This window comes from Pyxicephalus adspersus, chromosome 4 (assembly GCF_032062135.1).
Source record: "Pyxicephalus adspersus chromosome 4, UCB_Pads_2.0, whole genome shotgun sequence".
NCBI lineage: Eukaryota > Metazoa > Chordata > Amphibia > Anura > Pyxicephalidae > Pyxicephalus > Pyxicephalus adspersus.
In genome coordinates, this window is record NC_092861.1 from 38,220,101 (window position 1) to 38,239,162 (window position 19,062).

General features: G+C 36.5%; 1 protein-coding gene and 1 long non-coding RNA gene across 2 annotated transcripts; both read right to left on the reverse strand.

Moving 5' to 3' along the window:
* Positions 1-314: 314 nt before the first annotated feature.
* Positions 315-9,414, reverse strand: LOC140330019 (uncharacterized). The gene is made up of 3 exons (XR_011920566.1): positions 9,255-9,414; positions 4,172-4,572; positions 315-1,254 (listed from the first exon to the last, which is right to left on the reverse strand). It is a non-coding gene; the product is annotated as an uncharacterized lncRNA (long non-coding RNA).
* Positions 9,415-14,962: 5,548 nt separating this feature from the next.
* On the reverse strand, positions 14,963-18,910 carry ZIC1 (Zic family member 1). Its single transcript, XM_072407902.1, has 3 exons — positions 17,652-18,910; positions 16,594-16,757; positions 14,963-16,080 (listed from the first exon to the last, which is right to left on the reverse strand). The coding sequence occupies exons 1-3, from the start codon at positions 18,613-18,615 to the stop codon at positions 15,883-15,885; spliced, it is 1,326 nt and encodes a 441-aa protein (XP_072264003.1). The 5' UTR covers positions 18,616-18,910; the 3' UTR covers positions 14,963-15,882.
* Between the last annotated feature and the right edge of the window lie 152 nt (positions 18,911-19,062).

Here is a 19,062-nt window from a genome sequence, read left to right on the forward strand (position 1 = left end):
TATCCACATTACGAATGGTTTTTGCCAGGGGTCATAGGTTCTGAGGATGAAAGTTTTTAGAAACTAAATCAGTACTTTGAAGATGTCTGCATTCATTTTCCCCAGTTACATTTTTATTTTAGACTTGGAAAAAGTAGGGGACAGATAGAACTTTGTTCATGTTTTATTTTTGTCCACAACCCCACAAGGTATATTTCCCCTATTTGTTTGTCCTAGTAACTCTGTCTGCAGCCATGCTGTGGGGACTTTAGGACCACATCCGCAATTGGATTCATTTTGCTACATTACCCATCATTCTTCAGTACCACAAAACACTCAAATAAAGGAGCAACATAGATCCCAGGAAAGCTGTTAGGTTCTTTCTAAACTCTGACATGACACAGAAGAAACTTAAGAATTTTTCATTTGGGGCCCATAAGGGGGATGCTGAAATATTTTTGAACCATTTGCCAACATTTGATTATTCTTTAGTACTGTAGCTGAAAATAATATTAATTTTATTGCAAAGCACCAATATACAGGATTATAGCATATTTGTTTACATTTTTTTCAGATCATTCACCAGAAAGCCATCAAGACATTCCTGCTAAAGAAAACTTCAAATGAAGTTCATAATTGCATGAAGAACAATTGCTATTTTTCAGCACTGATTTTTTCAGACTGCTGATATTGCTAGATCTAGGAGGCTTTCAAAAGTGACAACTACTTAACCTGTTGATCATATTTATGACCTGACTTTTAAAAAATGAGTGCATAATATGTAAAATGGCTTTTGGAATGAAGAAGCTGTCAACCAAGTGGGCGTCAATGAGAAACAACATCAAGTGGACACCTTCAAATTTTTTTGCAGCATTTTATTGCGATCTAGTGATAGTGTTTGGGAACAAGTGGTCACAGCTGATGAAACATGGTTACACTCTTATGATCTGGAAGCCCAAACCCTTGTTCTCCACGGCCAAAAAACATCAAAACCCAAATGTCCACAGGAAAGCCATAGCCACATTTTGGCAAGTAAAATGTTTTAATGACTGTCTATATTCTGAAAGGCAAAAGAGTTAATGCAGAACATACTCTAAATTGCTTTGCTGATCAAATAAATTGTTACAAGAAAAATGGCGAAGGAAGCTGTGGAAATCTGTACTCTTTTTGCAGGACAGTGCACCTGCTCACAAGGCTCTGTAGATGAATATTTTTATGAATTTGGGGTTTGAGTGTATAGATCTTTCTCCATCCAGGTATTTCCTGTTTCCAAGCCTTAAAAAGAATGTAAAATTAAGAAAATGTTTAATTCAGAAGTATTAGCAGCAACAGAGTAGAGCAATGAATGACTAGACATTGGAACATAATTTGAGAACTTGAGAAACAATTACCATCAAGCACACTGCTATTTTCCATAGGTTTTGCCATGGTGCACTACTTAAACCATTATAAAAACCTTCTGTTTTATTTTATTAGGCATGATGTTTCTATCCCCATGTTTCAGCTTAATTTTATTTTATTCAGCTCACAGATCATTCCCCTTTATTTGCCATGCTGCACCATGTGCACCACTTTTACACCTTTGGTTTTATTTTTTTACTTAACAACATAATTAAATATATAAAACATTAGAGAAGAAAATGTTTACTGTTTTCATTTATTCTGCTCATATGTAATACTCATTTCACAAATACTACTAAAATTAATTGAGACATATAAAGAGCAAGAAATAAAACCTTTGTCCAGACCATGTCTTTATTTGTAAGTTTATCCCACACTCCCTGTCATATTGCTGGGATAGGACGGAGAGTCTTTCTATACCAGGATAGAATGTGCTGCGGGTGCACCTGAATTCTTCAAATACAGTTCGAGTTATTGTAGTGTTTTTGGTAATTACTATTTTTAAAGCATTAGGAAGGATGTGATTCCTAGGATAGCATGCAGCACCTTCCAAAAAGCATGCAGACATTTTCAAGCAGTTCAGTATTTTTCTGACTCAACATTAGCATGGTGGTTAAACATGGTCTCATGAACTTTAACCTAGGAAAATGGTATCACCTTGTAATATACTGCATAAAGTCATTCCGCACTATAGTGGACAGACTCAAAATGAGCAGACTGCATGCAATCTGACACTGGAGCAAGTTCACCTCAATTCATATAATATTCATTTTCTTATGATTGTACTAAATGAGTGCAAGAAAGGGAATAGTGAACACTGAAACCGGCCTTTAGGTGTCCTCGGGGATTGTATGAACTGTTGCTTTATAAAACTTTTGTTGTCTTTAAGAAAAGATCTAAGTATAAACACTCAGCAATATGAATTCGAGACATCATCACTTAAAGAAATTGCTGTGACTGCTGATCTGTTTAGACAAAATTAACATCCTGTACTTCATAAAATCTTGAATTTCTTGTACAAATATGTAATCCCATAGCATTTTGCTAGAGCCGACTTGAAAGTCATACGTAATGCTATACAGTGCCATAGGGACCTGTAACACATTGTGCTGTAGTGCATGTAAGGGCTCAATGGCACTAAAGGGTTTAGTTACCTGCCATCTGATATGATTTTACAAGCACTGTAGCCAAGGGAGCCTTTGCTATAATAATTAAGTTATCATAATAATGCATTCAGTACATTCACATGATGGGATTTATCAAGCTTCTTGCTGGATGCAGTCCTTTGAGATACTTAATGAAAACACAGAATTCACGTTAAACCAAGTCCTGATCTAAAGTTAAACAATGCCCTCACCATGCAAATAAAGTAGAAGCATGTTTGTTTTCTTTCAAAATAACATGTACATTGTATTTGTCAAAAGAGTATATTAGAGAGAAAGATGAAGAAAAAGTATTAAACGATTTTAAAAAATCAAAGCTCGGTTTTTATGCAAAAATAATATTTGGTTCTAAAAAATTGCTGACAGGTTGAGTCAACGTATGACCAATGTATTGTCAATTATGTGGGACCATAATACCAACTATAGTGATTGCTATAGAACCTGGGGGTGCCAAGAGGAATTACTACTTAGTGATTGCAGTGGGGTGCTAAATTTCCCTGACAAAGGGAGTGCTGGTAAGTATTATATTTACTGCTTGCAGAACTCGGGCGATGGGGACCACAAGAATAAGGGAGATACATATAATACTTATTTGCAAACTCCGGTGCCAGTTCTGCTGGGGGTCTAGGGACACTAATGGGAACACAATAAGGGGGGAACTATATAAGAAAGAACCGTAGGAGGAAGCACTTTAACAGAGGGAATTACATGAAGAATCGGTGTAACTTAGACACTATTAGCATTATACCAGTGGCACAATAATGAACGGCTCTGGGCCACAGAAATTCTAGATACACTTTTATTTTCAATGGTAAACTTTCTCTAAATTCTCTACACCCACTACCCATCAGCTGCCATTTATTAAACAACTACATATCTCCACATAATTCCTACTTATTGTGTATCATCAAGAATGCAACAGCAGGAATGAGAATCACCTGGAGCACCAGGACAAATGGCGGTACAAAAAAGGAAACATAAGTGGGAAGTCTTAAAAAATAAAATTGCTGATGCAACAACAACTAAACAATTAATTTACTATTGTATGATCAGTGAAAAATATTGATTGGGATAGCAGTGTCTGGGATTCCAAACAAATAAGATCCCACTTTTTTCTTTTTGCTGTCGGCTTTTTTAAACAGTACAAAAAGAGACCTTAAATTCCTAATTATAATAAAAAAGCTGCATTCTGATTTATAGTAGCTAGGATGATGGCATAAGCTGGTGCTTATTTTTTTGGAAATCTAATTGAAGTTGTGTTTAGATTTTGGAACAGTGGTTCCCACCCAGCTCCCGGTCGCTGGTATCTTGCCAGCCCCCTGGTTCCCCACACTGTTACACTGGTTCTTAAAGCGCTTGCATATTTTACAGTACTGCTCACTGCCACCCCCATTTGATCTCTATGGGCTGCCGCATGTGAAACATACAAGTATTGTCCCACCAAAAAAAGTGCTTTAGAGGTGTGATGGCGTGGCAACTGCACCACAACCTCACTGCCAAGTTGAACAAGTAAAATCCTGTTGTATATTGTGAACAAGAAAATCACACCCAGGACTATATATTTAAAGTTGTACTCTAACCAACATAAAAAATTAGATCTTGAGATGCAAAGAGAAGGTGAATCCTACCTGCTCAGTACTGTCGTTTTTCATCCAGAACCAAGCATTCCATCGTATCCCATACTTTTCCTATCTGATGATCCTGGAATACACCTGCTTGTGATGATGGAACAATCTCTTTGCTACTGCTTAACAACACAAAAAAATTGATGTAAAAAATGTCAGTACAAAAAAAATGTTTTCACGGCCACAACTTGAATTCAAGCCTGACTTTTTAAGTATGAAAGTAAATAGCGGTACAGTCAGCAAAGAGGCTAGAAGTTAGGCGGCGTGGATATCCGGAAGTCAGCTCATACCATGTTCATACTGGGATTGGTTGATGTGTGCTATCAGTGTAGAGGTTTACTTATAACTTTGATTAGGGAATATTGTTCTTAGCACTTTGCTGCCTTTAGGACATTATTGGAGTGCTACAAAATGAAAGAAAAGTTCAGTTACATAAGCCATCAAGTCATGTGACCTGCAGTCTTCATCAATAATATATTTCTAAATATTACTTAAAAAAATATTACCTAAAATCATCTATGGTACAGAAGGTAGTAAAACTCAATTCACAGTCAGTTTTGGTGCTCTACTAGTGGCGTCGTGCCTGCTGCTACACTATAGTGAATGAAGGGGACGGTTGATGACCACCAATCAAAAGCACACAAAAGCTCAATCATTTTAAATGATCATGCTGGTAGCTGCTCAGCAAATGCCAGGCTCTATGCCATCAAGAGCTGCCCAGGAAATGCCTTAAAACTGTGGGTGTCAACTTAGCCTAAAACGCAACCTATGGGTCCGTATAAAGGCGGTAAAAAAACTAAAGTTAACATTAAATCATTTGCCTTTAGTAAAAAAAAGAATAAAACTTTGTGGAAATTATGAGATAATTACAGCTCGATTCTGAATAAAGGATATATAAATTTATTATTAAATACTGCCAAGCACCACGCTCACCCATCAGCTTGTTATAAGAAAGGCAATATTATTAGTCAGTTTGGAGGCACTATTATTGGTTAATAAAAAGCAGTATCAAGTTTCTAAAAAATCCAGGCTCAATGGATGGTAATAATATCATGGTGACATTTCTCAAACCCTGAACTGACATACTGCAGAAATGTTGACAGTTTGAGTTATCATGCTACCATTCTTGGAATCTGATGTTACCTGCAAGGTCATAACCTGTCAAGTCAAATGCCTGAAACATTATAGCATGGTGTTTATATGAGGGGAAAACACTTGCTTCCATTTTTGAAGTGTCTGAATCCCAGTTATCAGTGCTGCAATGCTAGTGTAAAGCCCTCCTAGACAAAGGCAGCAGCCACCTAGTGGTGAAAGTGAGAAAGTGTTTGGGCACGGTACTATGGCATCTATTGCATGCAATTATTAGTTTATTGGGGCACCCTGCCCCATGGTGTCAGGTTTGGTTTGGGTTACATTATTACTTTCCTATTCAGTTCCTAATTTACTTATGTATTTAGATGTGTTTCCTGAAATATTTATTTTATTTATCTCAAAAATTAAAAGCATTTATGACTTTAATATTTTTTAATTAATTAGAGAAAAACCTGTAAACCTAGAATTTCCTCACTGCTTTGTCTAATATTAGTCAAAGCAAAGAAGAATAAACAACAAAAAAAATGTATTGTAATTTTAGGAACTGCAAGAATACACGTATTTTATTTGTAGGCTAAACAAGAATACTTGCTAAAATATTGGTTTTTAAAAATACTTATTACACATATTGGTTAAAAATTGATATATCTGAATTAGTAATTAAAGTAAATAATGCAAAAAAAATAGATAAAAGAATAAAGTGCAGAATTATTAATATTATTATTATTGTATTATTGTTTTTTAATAAAACATTTTGGTCTGATAGACATGCAAATGTAGTTACACAATTTTATGATAATGCTATAATGACCATTATATTGTACATGTTCTGATAATTAAAAAGCTTGCATTGTGAAAAAAATATAGATCAGAAAAGTTTGCATATGGTCAAGGCTCACATTGGAAGTGTAAATCTCTTCTGTCCTGTTTCAGTTTAACCTAACCTAAATAAAGCTTGCCTGCTTTAATGTAAAACAGTACTGTCAAACACATTTCTAAGGGTTGGTGCCCTATTGTGCTTCTTGGAGAAGTGCAACTTAACTACAGAAAAAAAAATGGCTAGATTTTTATTTTTTTTAGAAATCCTGTTGCTAGCCCTCTTTCCATTCTGATGCTGACCATAGATTTTAAACCACTCCATCCATTTACATTATATCAGCATTGTGAACAGGAATGCTCTAAATTAATATCTCTGTATCAGGTGCCCTCTCAGTGGGCTGCTTGCACTACATGAGATAGATTTCATCGTGCTACTAAACAGATCATAAGATGTTTGGACTGTGCTTTTCTTTCTGTCAGTTATGCAACACTTCTAGCTATGAGCCAAGTCTTGTGCTGCAGTAAATCTCCATTAATAACCAAGATGATATCTTCTTTTTATCTTTATTTAGAGGACAAGATTAAATGTCAAAATATATTTTTTAAATTAGATAACTCTATTTATGTTATTGCTGTTGTTTAAGTTATTGTAGTTATTTGGTTTACTATTATTATTTTAGTGTAGTTGTTTGATGTAATGGTATTACTTTTATTATCATTATTATAATTTATAATTTATTAAATTCGGACTGTTTTTCTTTCTAGCAAAGCATTCTTTGATGCTGTATATTAATAAAAGGGCCTTGTATAGATATACTATACACCTGACTATCCAGGATTTCAGGGGTCCTGGTGACGTCACTTTTGTTGGAAAGGTCTCCAGATACCTAATCATATTATACACAGTTATGTAAAATCATTTTATATAAGAAAGTGATCATCACAATTCCCACAAATAATTAGTTACATCCTTTATACCCATCACCAGCATTTTAGATTAATTATATTCATTCAGGCTTATTTGTAGTTACAATTTTCATTTATAAGGTGTTAGGTTATTCTTGTAGGATGTGTATCTGCTGCAGCAAGAATTATTCGCAGTGTATTTGCTTTTTATTCGGTTACATAGCAGTGTGTATGGCAATACTGACACCTGCGGAGCTCATGTGTCCAGTATGGCTCTCCTACATGCAAGCAGCATTCTATGTTTTATTATGGTGTGAATTCATTGCCGCCAATGTGCGGCACTGCTAAAGGCTTCTGTCGACCAGTCACTGCCGACCGTACTAATGGAGGCTTGCAACTGTATACAGCAAGTCAAATAAATAAGACAAGGGAGTCTGTCGGGTTTATATGACACCTCTGTGTAATCCAGAAATCTCAGCATCAAGTTCTAGTGAAATAGGAATTTTTCTACCTGTGTAAAAGTAATAAAACCTAAAATAATAATAGTAATATAGTGATGATTGTCATTAAATAAATAAATATATATATATATATATATATATATATATCCTATGATGCAGATCATACATTGTCTCCCATTAAGGTCTACATATAATGACACTGAAGGTCAAGGGCAGACATGCCTAAATACTTCCTGAACTGCTTCATGCAAGATAGCTGATTGATCGCTAATTAGAAAAATCCTGGGAAGGTCAGGCCTTTGGCCCTATATGACATCCCTAATTATTTTATAAATCTATTATTCTATTTTGTATATCCTTTTGCTCATGAAATGACCAGCATAGCGTATGTTATAATAAAATGTTGCATACTGCAATGTTTTGCTTGCAGTTTCCTGCACTTTCATAAAGGAGCAGTGCCCATGTGCTTGACATTTAGCCTTGTCCCCCCTCCCTCCCCCACCAACAAATACACTGATACTGCTTCTGTGCACTCACTTGAGCCTTATTGCTTACATAATACCACTACCATCCAATCTGCCTGCATGGGAGGAAATAGATGCAGGTACATATAGCTCATTGAACCAGGGGCAAGTACAGCATACACAATGGGTGATGGAAAAAGAAAGAGATGATTCAATAGATACAGATGTAATACAGGGATTTTTTTCTGCAAAGTTGTATATATATATTTATATATATATATATATATATATATATTACACTATTAGCACTTTTTACATGAGTAAAATAAAGAAATCATGCGTTATGGAATTTATATATATATCTACATACATACATTTTATATCGGTGAACTTATAACACATGTTTTAAAAGTATATGCAAACACAGTTATATCACTACAGAGACAATTCAAATAAAGACATCCACATAAAAGCACAAAAAAAATGTTTAAAAAGGCAAAAATAAAAATAATTAAAAAAAAAAAGTCTTACTGAGGACATGAACTTTACTAATAATAAACTAATTGTGTAAAATGTACAGCAAAGATTTATCTGAGATCTTTCTGCTCTGACTGTGCATCTGCAGTAAGAGGTGGCAGTGAAGGGGTTAATTGGGGAAAGGGGATGCGTGTAATAATCTCATAATTAAGATCTTTGCTTTTGTAAAGAGGTCAATAGGTGTATAAATATTTATCTAGCCCTTAGTTTCAGTAACTGCTTCGGCAATGACGCATGTATCAGGGATCCCGGTCCTGAAAGATTTGGCTATGGCTTTTTGCTGCCAAATTCCTACAATCAAATGTCACTCAAAGCCCCCTTTCCCCATACAAAGTGTATCTTGTTACAAGATAATTAAATCTGCACTTTGCACATTAAACACTCGCTCTCGACTTGACTTTCCGTGTTTCCAAAATAAATAGGATCATCTATAGAAACAAAATATTAAAAAGCGGATGTTTGGCAGGAGGAGAGTAAGTTGTGTGTGACCACATGCAGAATGCATTGGTATCTATCCAGGCATTTTATTTCCATGGCCAGCCTGTACACAATCCACAATCCTCCAATAACTAATATAAACGTAGGGGATATTTCATCAGAAAACTGCTTTGAAATGTAATCCAAGATCTAGCTATGCAATCTACATACAATATAGGGTAATGCTGTGTATGGTTAAATGTCAGGTTGGTGGGAGTTTAGGGAGTAGAGTATGTGCAGAATGGCTGCAGATTCAGAATAACTCAGATCCTCCAACATAAATCTAATTCAGTTACACAGAGACCTGTAGCTGTTGTCTGGGTCACTTACCAAGTCCAGGGAAAGGACTTCACTGTACAGGAGATGAAGCAGAAATGTACAGGAGATCTGGAAGTCTGCAAGTTGGAGCTGGGCTAGATGAGAACTTCTAGAGAATGAGAGGGGGAATGTTCCCTTCTTCACTCCCTCTACCCTGTGTATGTGTGTACAGATCACCAGTGCAGACAGCAGCAGGCAATGTGCAGGCTCCACTCACCAGCCCTGGACAGGGGGGACAGCTGCTACAGGACAAAGCCCCTCCAACTCTGCAGACACTTTCCTGTGTCTGTAAATGTCATAGGCTTCTATGACTTTTCTTATTTGTTTACTCTTTGTATCTTTAAATATTTCAGTACTTGTTTACAGATTCACCAACTCCAAAAAGTGTCTGTGTAAATTTGTATTCTAAACTAGAATTATGAAGATATATAGAGAAACAGGAAAGAATGATGTGTATCTAGATTATATGTATTCTTTTTTATTCCTAGTATTTTGTCCAGGCTTTGTTTGTTTTATATATATATATATATTCCTCTACAAACTCTATTTACATGATTTGATCCAGCCCCTTTCAGATACAAATGTGATGTGTAGGTTACATTAAAGTGATGATCATTTTGCTGCCTCTAAGTCACAATTAAGGGAGAAACTACTTCTAAAAAGACGTGTAAGAGAAGTATGCGTAATGTAAAAGGTAAATCAAAGTGATGATCCTTTGGCTGCCTCCAAATTAGGCTAAGGAGAAGTATAGGAGACATATGTAAATGAAAATAAATTGTTCATTTCACTTCTTCTTAATACAAAGATGAAGAGACATATATGCGCCGTGTAAGTTCAAAGAAAGGGGAATGTATTTGTTGCCAGAGACTAAGACAAATATAAGAATTATGTGTATTGTGTTAGGGGGGTCATTTACTGCCCCTATATACAGAGATAAGAAGAATATGGGACTGTGTGAGGATAACTAAAGAGGGATAATTTGCTGCTTCTAAATACAGAAATAAGACAAATGTGAGAATTATGTGTGTGTGGTGTAAGGTAAAAGAAATATGAATCATTGTGCTGCTTCTAAATACAAAGAAAAGACAAATATGGGGACTGTTTGTGTTGTGTTAGGTAAAATAAAGGGGGTCATTTTATTACAAAAGAACTTAATCAAATCTGCACATTAAAGGTGGATATAAAGTCATAATTTGGCTTTCTTACAGATATATATAATAGACGTTTGATTATTGTGTAAATTGATAGAGGGGCGATTCATTTGATTTCTTTATATACAGAAATAATGAAATGAATAGTTTCTATGCATTGTGTAAATGATGATAAGAAATAAGGAGATATATGGTCTTTATATCTTGTTGTAAAATGATACAAGAGGTGATAATTTGGCTTCGCATAGATCCAGAGATATGTAGTTTTTTTATATGTTTATAATATGAGTTGGCGTTCTATAAGTCCAGAAATAAGGAAATATAAAGTCTGTATGTATTGTGTAAATTAATAGAAGGGATGATGGTTTTGCTGCCTCTAAATCCATGTAAACAAAATGCTCCCACGAGTGTGTGTGAGAAATCAGCGCTGTGTATCCCCATTGTACACCGCACGGCGGGTCATATTTAGCATAAAAAATAAATCAGTGGGGCTGCAGTCTTTTCTACGGGCTGCCATTATTACTCGTGGGAACAAAGTTTTCGGAATGATCGCTGTGTGGCTGCAGCCAGGACCCACGACAGGACTGTCCTGATAACAAGTTACACCGAGGTCTCCTGTCATGGTACATGGCCAGATCTTCATACATTGCTCTTTAATCACAAGATGATCGCTATAGGAGAGGCATGCTGAGGACACATATCATAAAACAAACAAAACAAAGGGAAAAAGGGATTTGTAGAATGGGTTACATATTAATATCGGTGCTAGTATCATAGAAACACAAATAATAGGAAAAAAAATAAAACTAGTAATAGTAATATATCAACATGATAATAATAATAATAATAATAATAATAATTATTATTATTATGTGGCTGATGCTATTATTTTTTACATCGATTAAGTAGATATAAGTGAACAAACTTGCTCTTCCAGAGTAAAAAAAAAATTCTTTCCATAGAAAGGCCATTTTATAATGCTTGCCAAAGAGGTTATACGTCAATACTTATCTGCATGTTTCCCCTACCTAATATGATCCCTCTTCCAATCCTTTATATATATATATATATATATATATATATATATATATATATATATATATATATACAATAGGTACACACACACTGTATCTGATTTCTAACCACCTATTTGGTAAATCAGCATAGGCCTATGGATTTGTACTGGAAGGCATAAATCATTACAGCTATCAGGTTATTATGTAGAAATGGCATGGGGTGTCAGACAGATCTCCTGCTATTGTCATCCGAGCTGAAATCCATCCACAGCCCCAAATTTCGCCATGGGATGGCCATGTTCCAATATTTCTTGGGTAGAGCTTGTAGAGAGACAGACTCTGAAGATGATGGGGATGATCATACATATTCATAAACACGTGGAGTTATGGTAGCAGATGTCTTCACAGGCGCATGCGCAGCATAGGTCAGCTCTGAGATCCTACTGAGTGCAATCCCTACTTAGGGAATGGAGGGGGTGAAATACCTCTAATATGTGTCCTTTTTAACAACGGTTGGAGAGATCTGAATATGAGTCATTTAAATCCTGTCGTAGACCCTTTGTACAAAAAAAAATCTATCACACAAGCCACATGCTCCTAACCTACCAAAAAGACACAAAGCTGCCTAAACTATAGTAAGCAGCACATCAGTACAGTTTAGGAAACTCTGATGCAGTTTTTATTGGGTCTTTTCTATGCAAGTATTTATTTATTTCGTGTTTTTATTAAAGCAACATATATATCCAATATTTCTTTATCTATCTTGCTAAATTATGAGACGAGTTTGTCATTTAGGTTGCTATGTATTTGGAAAAACATAAAATAGATAAGAACACTAGTAAACTGATACCCAATCCATACTTCAATTCATCGTAAACAACTGAAAAATGCTATGGGAGCATCATGGCACAGATCTGCTGCCTTTCTATATTCTTCATTGAAGAAATAGAATTACTCTAAAGAATAAAAAGATAAATACAAAGATAAAAAGAAAGATACATGGATAGACGGATAGATAGGTGCTACAAAGATGAGACACAGATCACCACTGTGTATAACCGACGCCTGCAAAGCATAGAAAGTCTGCTTAATTTTCTAGTGTTTCATAAAGCACAGCATAAAACAGTCATTGTACCTACTAAAAAGAACATTACTAAAACAAAAAAAAAATAAAATAATATAAGCACAAACAACAGTACACTACGGCCACTGAAGCAAGCCATTTGTAGCACAATCTTCGCTTCCTGCTAAATAGAGTTGAACAACATATTTCACTGATAACATTCATGTATTTCAAAACCTAATAGCCCATGAAGTAAAGTATGAAATATACATCTCAAGAAGCAGACATTAAAGGTAGGCACAAAGTAATAGACTACATTTAAGTTAAAAAGGCCATTTCTTCTAACCTCCATCATTAATATCGGTCTGAGAGATACAGTATATGCCAGACAGCATAAAATGGTAATGTTTCTAGCTAATTAGATCACAGGATGACTGATAATTCACGTCCAGCATGCAGGAGACAGTCTTGGGGTGGCAATGAAGCGGGTAGAGTGCCAAAAAAGGGGCGGCTGTGCTCACTTTACTGGCTCAATTTCTCTTTTACATTATCTTTATTTTTCCTATTTCATTTATCTATCAATCAATCATCATCTATCACACATATGTTGGATGATATATATATATATAAATATATATATATATGTATATATATATCCTATATGTCGCACCTCTCTTCTCTATTTTTTTCTATTTCTGTCTGTCTTTTTCGTTCTTCCTTTCTATCTATCCATTGATATATATACGTGTATATCTTCCATTCTTATATATATATATATATATATATATATATATATATATATATATATATCAACTATCCACAATCAATCAATTACTCATCCATTTATTTCTCTATCCCAACCCCAGGTACCGGAATATGCTATAATAACTTAATGTAATAATTATATACTTGCCCAAAGTTAGCATACAAACACACCACCTAATAAACATTTCCATTCATAAACAAAATTTAATGCCAAGCAATCCATAGCATATTTTCGCTAGCCCTTTGCTTTGCTTCCCTTTCCGCATCTATCTCTAGCTATTCACAGATATACCGGGCTAGGCAATAAATACATGCATGGATGATTCTTCTATATAAAGATTTGGGGGTATTGTTCCCTGGTTGGTTTGGAGGATCTGGGGGTACATGGCTACCATGCATTGTTCCTAAAGTTCTTTCCTAAAAACAAGGTGGCGCTGTTCTCCTCTGCAGACTCCATGCATCCTCCTCTGGGCTGCTTCACACTGGAAAATATGACTTGAGCTTTTTTTTTTTCTCCCTCTCCTTGAGGGCAGTAAAACGGATTCTTGTGCTGGAATGTCAATAATTCTCCTAAGCAGTTATCAGAAAACAAGTTCATAATTCACAGTGTTAAATAAATCAGTCTAGAGAGACAGAGAAGAACATAAGAAAGCCTGTGCTGCCTTCAGTAATGGCGCAAGAGGAGCTTACTACAAGGCCATGGTATGAATTCTCTGCTCCCTCCTAGAAGAACTTGAAAAACTTCCATACACAACATGATGAGTAGGTGTCAATGTCTATTCAATAGGGCAACAGTACTGTCTACAAATCAGGAACAATAGGCACCTCTTCCCAGCAAGCCTGGCTAAGTTAGTACATAGCATCCAAAAATATCTATCAAACTACAACAAAGACATCTGATTTCCAGAAAAAGGCTTCTGAAACACTCATTAACCACAAGCCATTTACATTTTTTATATTGCCTCCTCATTTCCAAATGTACTGTATCATCGCCAGTCAATGGAACGAATTTGTTAAGTAAATTAAGAATAAATAAAAGACATAGATAATCAAGTTACATACAATTATTGTGCCTTGATTTTTTTATAATTTTTTTTTTTGGAGGGAAATGTTAATAAGCAGGGGGAGCTCTGTAATGATAACAGCATCCCGAGTAATTGATATAGATAAAAATCAGCACTTAAGGCAGTTTATAAAAAAGGGGGGAGGTGTTGGACTTGAACTAAACCTGAACTAGCTTTAATGTGCAATAAAGTGCATTGAAAATAGGTTAAAGGGAGCATTGGGGTTGGTGGTAAAATATAATAATCACACAACTTTGTGGAAAGGAAACAAGGTTACATTTGTATCACCATTGCTATAAATTACATCGCAATTTAAATGAATAATAATATTATTTATTTACAACTGTCTTAAAATATACAGGTGAATTGGTTTACTATAAAAAGGTTTTCTTTGAATTTTATACCTGATTATAATACAGAAAAGCCATGACATAATGCAATGCGGCTGAGAATAAACATAAAAAAACATTATAAATGCTATTTACCCACTATAGTGACCTCAACAGGGAATTGTTAATAAATCTACATATAGAAAAATGCAAAAACAAAATAAAATAATAATAAATAGATAAAATACTTCTCTAGTACTTATAGCTAGCAATCTAAAGTTGAAATGAAAGGGAGGGGTCGTTTGTAAATAAGGATTCCTAGCACAATACACTGAGATTTTCATGGTCTTTAATCATGTAGGAAATATTAGGAAAACAGCTTCTTGTACTAAAATTTGACATACGAATGAATCTAGCCATAAATATTGAATATTCTGTCACCATGTAAAAAGCGGGGCTTTTTTTTCATGCGTATAAATACGAAAATGATAAATGCTACATACATCAGGATGTCACTTTTATGCCAAAAGCAATGGACAGTTATAGATTTTTTTTTTTATATTTTAATATCACTTTACATAAACAAAATGTAACAGATTGACACATAAAGATCCAGGCTTGCACTGTACCAATTAATTGACATGACGTGTAACAAGATATCACTGCACTAAAAAACCGGACTGGACTTTGGGACGAAGAGCTTGCACTTTATACAGAAAAAAAGCACACTGAAACCAGTAAATAGTCTGTTATGTGGACGCTTAGACTGGAAGGGTACAATGTAATTCACATTTGGGTACACATTTACTAGAACATTCTTGCCATCCATGGGGAGAAAAAAAGAGCTTGCTTCTTTTCCCTCTGCATCCCACCCCAAAAAAACACATATATGCAGTGATCACAATTCCACATACCCCTTTTCACTTGTAATATAGCTATTTACAAAATCAACAGTACATTTTTTTCAACTAATACTTCTGTATTTACAAAAAAAAAACAAAAAAGGCCGCCTGAAAAGACATGCAGATTGAGACCTCTAATTAGTGGTTCATTAAACCCTACACGGTTGGCATTTGGCCTGGCAAACTCTTCTCATGCACTCTACAATCCCCTTATATTTTTTTTTTCTACCAAGCCTGAAGAAAATAGCAAAAAAGGGTCTCATTCTTCATTGTTATTCCGTCCCGGCAGCTTTAGGATTAGATTCGAAGTGTTCATTAATCTCTGGAAGTCTTTTTTTTTAAATATGTGTTTAAACGTACCATTCGTTAAAATTTGATGAGAGCGTGCTGTGACTGGACGTGTGATGTACTGCTGAGGAGGAAGGGGATAAGGAACTTGTGGTCTGGTTTTCTGAAGTAGGAGACACGATTGTTGGGGGCGTTGAAGATTCATAGCCTGAGCTGGCTGCTGGAGAAGGTTGGGACCCCTGGGAAGATGATTCGTGGACCTATAGATTAAAAAAAAATAAATAATAAAAAATAAAAAAAAAATCAGACATGCAGCAAACAACCAGATCCCCATGGATCTGTTATCATCCTAACAAAAATGAGAGATCTGATGGGATCTATGGATCCTATCTTTTATTGCAGTATATCACAATAGAATACAAGAGATTGGAGACGGTCTGTCATATCAGAAAGCTTTTCTTTCTTTCTTTTTTTACACAAAAGGAGGCTTCATCCAAAACCTGGACAGTGTGAACTCCAAGCCAAACTCTCCCTGCAGCTTGAGGAGTAAAATAAACAAGCCCAAATTGTATTTGAGAATGGAACACTTTGCTAGCTAAACTGAAACATTGTTTGGGATGTGCTGCTTGACAGGCAGATGTAATAAAGCAGCTTTGGGAGTGATCCCCTGATAGAAAACATTAGGCACAATGACTTCACAAGGATCTCTATGGAAAGGGGCTCTCTATCTATAGCATATAATGTATAGCAGGGACAAGAAATACTTTAGTTACCTTCATGTGTTTTCTGAGGGAGCTCGGGTGGGTGTACGACTTGTCACACATTTTACACAGATATGGCTTGTCTGAAGTGTGGACGTGCATGTGTTTTTTACGGTCGCTGCTATTTGCAAATCGTCTGTCACAGCCTTCAAATTCACACTTAAAGGGCTTCTCACCTATTGCAAAAAACAAAGTAAAAAAAGAAACATACATCACAATCTGTGTCTGCGTAAAAAAAAATTGCCAACATAAAGCCCCAAGAATATCCAATTTTTTTTTTCATTTCCGAAAAATAAAAAAAAAACATTTATTTATTTTACTAAACATTTTAGCTTAAAATAATAGTTATGTTTATGAATCCTTATATAGCAAAAATACACAATTTGCTACAATTATTTCAGGATTGGACGTGGATACAAATGTATAGGATATATAGAATTATTTATACTTCTGTTGCGTTTGATTTAAATTTATATTAAAAAAAAGAAATATAAAAAATACTTTAAAAAAACAAACACACAACTACCCCCCTCCCTTCCATACACACAAACAATAACACAACCATGAGCCCACACTGTCAAACCCCCAGATTTCCCCCAGACTTCGGTAGCATTGCTTTGATTGATGGCACGATTCTCTAACTCGATTTTTTAACAAATATTTGTCAATTCCGAGTGAAAATTGGATAATTGAATATTTAGCACAATTTCCGCGGTAATACAATTAGAGTTATCCAGCCCAGATCTGACAAGCAGACAAGTTTTTCTTTTTTTTTCTGCCAGAAGATCATAAATAAATTAAATCACGGTGAGAAACTGAAAATATTTCTAAGAAGCTAGATCCAAGTATTTAATTTTATTTTACAAAATAATAAGGTTTTAAAAATTGTGCTAGATGATATTCATTACCCAACATGCAAAATAACAAAAATGCACAATTTTGGGGGAGAATACAATAATTATTTCTTATTTAATTATAAAACGTTGCAATTATTTACAAGACAAAATAAATAATGATGAAGGAGATTTTTATAAATAAATCAGAGTTATGATGGAAATAAAAAATGGTACCTGTGTGAGTTCTTTTGTGGATTTTCAGGTTTTCTGACCTGGCAAAGACTTTTCCACAGCCAGGGAAGGGGCAGGGGAAGGGTTTTTCCCCAGTGTGGACTCTGATGTGGTTGACAAGTTTATATTTGGCTTTGAAAGGCTTGCCTTCTCTGGCGCACTCTTCCCAGAAACAGATGTGGTTGGATTGCTCGGGTCCCCCAACATGCTCCACAGTGACATGGGTGACCAGCTCATGCATGGTGCTGAAAGTTTTGTTGCAGGACTTTTTGGGGTTTGACAACTGCTCCGGTTCAATCCACTTACAGATGAGTTCTTGCTTGATGGGCTGCCTCATGTAACGGAAGAAGGCCCCTGCTCCATGGTGGGCAGCCATATTCATGTTCATAGGGCCATAGCCATGGAGTTGGGTGGAGGCATAGTGCTCAGACCTGGGGCTGGTGACTTGTCCATACTGATCTGGTCGGCCATACATGTCTCCAGAGAAGCCAAGCCTCATCTGCCCGTTCACCACGTTGGGGGAGCCGTGTCCGGCGGTCTGATCGTGCAGCCCCGGGAAGATCAGGTGACCTGCGGCATCCGTGTGTCCGTGCGGTCCGCCGAAGCCCCCTGCCGAGGCAAACAAGCTGTGCTGGGCGCTGGCCGCTTCCCCAAAGCCCCGATTTCGGAATAGAAAGTCCCTGGTGGAGTTGAAGGCTGCGCTGGAGTAAGAGCTGACATGGCCAGGGTGGTGATGGTGCCCCAAAGCTGCCGCGGCATAGCCCGGAGCCTGAGAAGTGAACGCAGTCTGGCCCGAGGCCAGGTCGTGGCTACTGGGGTTGATCTTGAAGGCGCCCATGCCGTCGGCAAACGGGTTGATCCCTAAACCCACCTCGCGATCCGTCACATCTCCAGAGGAGTGATGCCTGGAGGAGCCGAAGGTGGTGACTCCTATGGCTGGGTATTGGGGCCCCGCGTCCAGCAGCATGGCGATCACACAACAAATACACCGGGAGAAAAGAACTCCACACAGGAGGAGACCGATCTATATCGCACTCCTTCTTCACATGGACGATCAGATCTCAGCGATTGCAGCACGACTTGTCGCAGGCTTCTTGCATGGGAATGGTATTCTGCAAAAAGATAATTTTCTTGCACTTCTTTCCACAACACTCCTTTTTTTTCTGCAAATCATGCACAATATTGTGTTTTTGCGGTTTATCTTCCTGGGGAGAAACTTTCACCTCCTCAGCCGGGCGTTGAGCTGGAGACTGATAGCGGCAATCATTCCTGCAGATAAATGAATTGAAAGGACGACTCGTTCCCCCCTTGATGAATGGGAGGAGGGGGCGGAGTCACGTGCGGATGGACGTCAGCGCCCATTGGTCCCGGGCCTCTCCCCCTTTACCCCTGCCTCTCCAACTAAGGACTCCCA